The 6,815-nt window shown below is 31.8% G+C and overlaps 1 protein-coding gene across 1 annotated transcript in view; it reads right to left on the reverse strand.

Annotated features, from left to right (window-relative positions):
- The window catches only part of LOC145303699 (uncharacterized), a 35,644-nt gene extending 29,761 nt beyond the window's left edge, over positions 1–5,883 (reverse strand). The window contains exons 1-4 of the mRNA XM_080145304.1: positions 5,732–5,883; positions 2,660–2,748; positions 2,106–2,153; positions 1,025–1,097 (exon numbers count right to left, since the gene is read on the reverse strand). Coding sequence (XP_080001430.1) covers positions 1,025–1,097; positions 2,106–2,153; positions 2,660–2,748; positions 5,732–5,776 — 255 coding nt within the window. The 5' untranslated portion in view covers positions 5,777–5,883. The remainder of the gene's footprint in view (positions 1–1,024; positions 1,098–2,105; positions 2,154–2,659; positions 2,749–5,731) is intronic.
- Between the last annotated feature and the right edge of the window lie 932 nt (positions 5,884–6,815).

A 6,815-nucleotide genomic window follows, 5' to 3' on the forward strand; every position in this document is an offset into this window, starting at 1 on the left:
ACTGAATATGTCGGCTCCTCTATAGCTCCTACAGTCTTGCATTGATTTGACCCATTTTCTATTGATCATAATATGGTCAATCATGTTTCTTGTTTGTCCATCAGGTGTTGTCCAGGTATATTTGTGAATGTTTTTGTGTTGGAATAATGTACCTCCTACGACCATATCATTATTTAAACAGAATTCAAGTAAAAGTTCTCCATTTTCATTTCTTGTACCTATGCCAAAGTGTCCCATTGCATTTTCCACTCCAGTCCTGTCAGTTCCTACTTTAGCATTCATATCTCCAAGAACTAGACACATGTCATGTTTGGGTACTGAGTTTCTGATTGATTGCAGTTGATCATAAAACTCTTGTTTTACTTCTTCACTTTTGTCATTTGTTGGGGCATAGCATTGGATAAGGGTCAACTTGCAGTGCCTTGATTGGAATCTAGCCTTAATTATTCTGTCTGATATAGGTTTCCAGTCTATTAGTGAATTGACATGTCGTTTTTGGATAATTATAGCAACCCCATACATATGTTGACTTTCATGACCAGAATAAAGTATTAGGTGGCCATCTTTGGTTGTGGTTTGTCCTTGTCCTGTCCATCTACATTCTGCAATTCCAAGTATTCCGATATTGTAACTTGTCATTTCTTTAACTACTTGGGCTGTTTTAGTTGACTCATACATTGTTCTAACATTCCAGGTTCCTATCTTACAGCTTTGCTTAGAACTTATTGGTCCTGATAGATAGAGACAGATAGCAAAGAAAATAAGGAGATAATTATCATAAAAGAAAGAAATAATGAGATACAGCAGGCAGAAGGAAGGAGTAAAGGCAATATTACAAAAATTAAGAATTTAATAAGTAAAGAGTAGAACTAAAATGGAGTAAAAGGGCTAGAAGTAAAGTGGAGAAATATAACATTACAATTGAATAGCGAGAGATTGAATTTAGCATTACCAACAGAATTGCTGTTAACTTGTTACTTTTGATCAACTTTTCTTTTATGTGTAAAAATAAAAATTAAACAACCTTTACAAGATAAGAAAGAGTCAGGTCAAATATTTCATTTTCAATCAGCCACCAACTTATCATATTATTGTCACTAAAATGAAAAAGATTATTTACTTAATTAATAGTAATTTTTGAAAAATTTAAATATCCAAATGGAGACTTTTTGTACCTATACTTTCTGTAAAGGTATTTGTTTTAACTTAAGACTTAAAAACTGGAGTAAAACTCTAAAAAGAACTATACACGAACGAGATCATTTTTTGGATGAATATACTATGTTGATATTTAATATGGATATAATGTCTAAAAAAATAAGTTTCTCCATGATTTTATATGAAAAAAACTTTTAAATAATAATCATTTTATAAATGTTTTGTTGAGTTGTGTTGTTTCAAAACCTTTGACATAAAAGTATCAATTTTGATGAATTGAATAATGTATAGGTAAAAGGAAAAAGAAATTGTAACTTGAGATATTGTAATATCATAAACAGTTTAATTAATGTACATTTGAAATTTAAAGCATTTATTTTTGTCGTGCTATATTATTTTGTCCTTTGAACTACAAAACATTTAATGATATTGCACCAAATATGCTAAACAATTTAAAGTATTTTTATATAAAACCATAGTAAAACTTAATATTTTTGGTTGTTTTAACTATATAATATCAAACCCAGTATATTCACCAAAACAAAACCTAGGTTCACTGCTGGAGGGTTCTTAGAATAACCTGCTTTCCTCAGTGAATAGTCCCCTTTGGCATGGCAGTTTCTCAAATATGGAACTGTAAAAAAACAACGGCAAAAAAACGATATTGTTTTGCTTTTCTCACTACCTATAGGTGTGTGTTTTAAGACTTTAAAAACAGGAGAAGGGCCCTAAAATTTTGCATGGCAGTTTTTAATGGGTTAATGCCGCTCCTGCCGAAAAACCGCCGAATTTTTTATATATTTTTTTTTTGCAAAATTACCTACACAAATTGGAATCATTTAACATCAACTTATTATTTTCTAATAAAGTTGACCTTTTATTTTGATTTCAATATTGAAACATGTCCCAACTCTACCAATAATATCGTCCTTTGTTTTAAAACTTACCTATCAGCAACTTTCAGAAAATTGCCCAGAAGTTGAAATCCAATGCATCTGCAAAAAAATAATTTCATCAGTTGAAAATATTTTATGTTTTATAGTTAAGGGAAAATTTAAGGAGCTAATATTTGGCAAGAAAACTTCAAATTGTGGTTATTGGTTGGCTAGACAGACAGAAGGATGGAAAATAGGGTGGGTCGACTTTGGACATTTTTATTCTAAGGCCAAAGCGGGAACCTGCTCATGATTTTTATAGATATAATACACCTCTGGATGATTTAAAGCGACAGTTGCATGAAATGTATTTAACAAGTTTGATTGCAAGCATAAGTTACAAGAATACAATCTAACATATATAATTTTGTCCTACTCTAAATAGCAATCAATAAGGCACCACCAAAATTGAAATCATGCTGTTTTTGAGAAAACAGGACAGCCATTTATGTGGCAAGTATCCGAAAATATGATTTTTAAAATACATATTAATGATGATGTTTGAAGTAGCTTCACTACTTAAACTTTGTTTGTCCCCATAAATAAAACATCTTGTTAATGAATACCTGACTTCATCAAGAAAATGAGATATCATTCCTTTAATCAGTTTCAAATGTTGAATTGTTTTCTTCTTGTCTCTTGATACATCAAGGTCCTAAGAAATAAACCATTTTCCTATTATATATTGATATACCTAAGGTTTTTATTGTCCGAAGCTTAAGATTTTAATAAATCTTCATACAGGTAACAGGATGCCTTCAGGCTATTTTAATTTTATATTTGATCCTTGGGTTGGTTTTATCTTTCCCCTATCTTTGAATACAGAGCTTCCTAGATGCTAAGAACGCAAATGTTAAATTAAGGTTAAACGATTCTAGTGACATGAGAGAGTCCTAAAATTGACTGGCCTTCTTAATATCCCATATGAAGACAATCAAGAACAACGGTAAATACAAAATTTAATGTACATAGGCTTAAATATTTAAAACAAGGATAAAAACATAAAAGCTAAGATCTAAAATAGAACATTAGTACTGATTATTTAGTCCGTTAATAAGGGGGGGGGGGGGGAGTTCTGACACTTTTGCGTAAACAGTGATTATAGGCTTTGTCTTTGGAGTGAGAGGATAGGTTATTTTACAAAAAAGTTTCCTTTTGGGATGTAGTTTTCCTATTTTTAAAAAAATTTTGGATTCGGCCTCCAGGTTCCGGTACTCCAGGCCTCCAGGTGGATTCTAGACAGGTAAAAAAAATTTCAAGTTAGAACAAAACTTATTTAACAAAAGTTGCTACTTTATGGATGGTATGAACAAATTTGAACGAAATTTTGAAATCGGGCTCCAGGTTCAGGTACTGCAGGCCTCCAGGTGGATCCTGGACAGGTAAAAATTAAAAATTTTTACTTTAAAAGTTAGAACAAAACTTATTTAACAAAAGTGGCTTCTTTAGAGATGGTATTAACTAATTTGAAGAAAATTTTGAAATCGGGCTCCAGGTTCAGGTACTGCAGGCCTCCAGGTGGATCCTGGACAGGTAAAAATTGAAAATTTTTAGTTTAAAAGTTAAAACAAAACTTATTTGACAAAAGTAGCTTCTTTAAAGATGGTATTAACTAATTTAAGAAAATTTTGAAATCGGGCTCCAGGTTCAGGTATTGCAGGCCTCCAGGTGGATCCTGGACAGGTAAAAATTGAAAATTTTTAGTTTAAAAGTTGGAACAAAACTTATTTAACAAAAAATGCTTCTTTATGGATGGTAGAAACTAATATGAAAAAAATTTTGAAATCGGGCTCCAGGTCCAGGTACTGCAGGCCTCCAGGTGGATCCTGGGCAGGTAAAAACTGAAAATTTTTTCTATTAAAGTTAGAACAAAACTTATTTAACAAAAGTTGATACTTCATGGATGGTATTAACTAATTTAAAGAAAATTTTGAAATCGGGCTCCAGGTTCAGGTACTGCAGGCCTCCAGGTGGATCCTGGACAGGTAAAAACTGAAAAAAAATTTCTATTAAAGTTAGAACAAAACTTATTTAACAAAACTTGATATTTAATGGATGGTATTAACTAATCTAAAGAAAATTTTGAAATTGGGCTCCAGGTTCAGGTACTGCAGGCCTCCAGGTAGATCCTGGACAGGTAAAAATTGAATTGTTTTACTTTAAAAGTTAGAACAAAGCTTATTTAACAAAAGCAGCTTCTTTATAGATAGTATTAACTAATTTGAAGAAAATTTTGAAATCGGGTTCCAGGTAGATCCTGGACAGGTAAAAATTGAATTTTTTTACTTTAAAAGTTAGAACAAAACTTATTTAACAAAAGTAGCTTCTTTATAGATGGTATTAACTAATTTAAAGAAAATTTTGAAATCGGGCTCCAGGTATAGGTACTGCAGGCCTCCAGGTAGATCCTGGACAGGTAAAAATTGAAATTTTTTACTTTAAAAGTTAGAACAAAACTTGATTTCGTCTTTTTCTTCAAATTAGGTAATACTAGCTAAAAATTAACAACTTTTGTTAAATAAATTTTGTCTTCAAATTAGTTCCTACCATCCATAAAGAAACCACTTTTGTTAAATAAGTTTTGTTCTAACTTTTAAAGTAAAAAAATTCTATTTTTACCTGTCCAGGATCCACCTGGAGGCCTGCAGTACCTGAACCTGGAGCCCGATTTCAAAATTTTCTTCAAATTAGTTAATACCATCTATAAAGAAGCTACTTTTGGTAAATAAGTTTTGTTCTAACTTTTAAAGTAGAATTTTCAATTTTTACCCGTCCAGGATCCACCTGAAGGCATGCAGTACCTATACCTGGAGCCCAATTTCAATTTTTTTTTTAAAATTAGTTAATACCATCCATAAAGTATCAACTTTTGTTAAATAAGTTTTGTTCTAACTTTAATAGAAAAAAATTTCAGTTTTTTCACCTGTCCAGGGTCCATCTGGAGGCCTGCAGTACCTTGACCTGGAGCCCAATTTCAAAATTTTCTTAAAATTAGTTCCTACCATCCATACAGAAGCCACTTTTGTTAAATAAGTTTTGTTCTTTGTTTTAAAAATAGGAAAACTACATCCCAAAAGGAAACTTTTTTTGTCAAATAACCTATCCTCTCACTCCAAAGACAAAGCCTATAATCACTGTTTACGCAAAAGTGTCAGAACTCCCCCCCCCCCTTAAATTGTTGTCAAACAACTTAAAAATCAACATGTTTAAAATAGACGAACGTCGTACAGACTTTCTAGTAACGATAATCGTTGCTTACTAAGTTACTACAATTTCTCAATCGTGCCTTACTGATACCGAAATCATCACCAAAAGTTTTAAAACTTATATATATGCCTACATTAATAAAAAAACGGTGACGTGTGTACGAACTGACGGCAGTGCGTCCCTAATTATAGAAAAGCTTTGCTGTCCATAAGGAGACATGTAAATTATAATATTTCCAGTACCGATTCGAAACAGATTATTATATGGTAGATTAGAACATGTTATTACCTTTCTAAAAAATTATGTATAGCATCGTATTATATCCAATTTTCTACGAATTTAAAAATGTACACTTATAAAATTAAGCCCATTTATTATATCCGGAGAAAGTTGTTTATAATACGATGCGATAAATAACAATAATATCTTACCATTAAACAATTCATGTTTTCTTCAAGGAATTCAGTAGACGACATCTTAACTTCTAAAATTAATTATAACCATAGCTGTATATTTTTTTTTCTCCACTAAAACCATTATTAATTTCACAAATCTTTATGTTCGCATACCCATCCATTATTCATTGTGCTTCGCTAGTTATGGATTTTGTCATTATTTGTTGTTTTTTTTGCGAAAAGAAACTTTTTATGTGTACGTACGTTACGTAGGTACATACGTACTTGTGAACAGAATCTTCTATTAATAGAATAAAAATATAATTTTAACAAATGGAAATATGTAATGCGTAGTTTTGTTTGATAATTAGGGTGTAAATTAATTTATCTTCCTTGGTCTTTTCCCTTATAAAACTTTCGTTTTAGTTTAGAAGATAAAATCGAAGCGAAGCTTGAAATGTATTGTTTACGCGCCTCTTGTTGTGAATCTCAAATGCCGCGAATTTTTTTCTTTGCTGCAGGTCGTCTTTGGACAATTACTTCAAGTACGATAATCTCCCACTCGTTTATGTGACCATTTTGTCAAACCAAGAATTTTTTTTTGTCTGAAGGTAATTGGAAATTAGATAACACTGATCTGATTTGGTATAAATTTCAGGGAAGCTTTATATAAATGTCTTGGGGTGGCTCTAGGAAGAAACTAGTATCAAAAAATGTTTCGGAGAATTTCAGTGGGGAAAAAAATGACGAGTGTTAGATTTGAATAGAATCAATGTTTCAAAAAATTTTTGGGCCAAGAAATACTGCCTCCTACTTTAACTATTTATGTCGCACACCTGTGGCAAGGAGCAGTAGGAACCATTTTCAACATCTTAAGTTAAGATGCAGTGTCAAACCGAGATTTGAACTTATTATTTAATTATGATTTACCACCCTACCCCTTTACGTCCAGGGGTTTGTTACGGCGCTAGTGGTCCAATTTTTTAAAATAAACATTAGTAAAGATGGAGAATATGATGGCTCGGTAAAAGCGTTAACAACGATATACGATGGGCAAAATACGATTTTAAGGATTAGGTTAATTTCACGGTTATCTTGTCCCCGGACAAAATCTTATTGG

This window comes from Acartia tonsa, chromosome 13 (genome assembly GCF_053477335.1).
Source record: "Acartia tonsa isolate MP-2025a chromosome 13, ASM5347733v1, whole genome shotgun sequence".
In the NCBI taxonomy this organism is placed as follows: Eukaryota; Metazoa; Arthropoda; class Copepoda; order Calanoida; family Acartiidae; genus Acartia; species Acartia tonsa.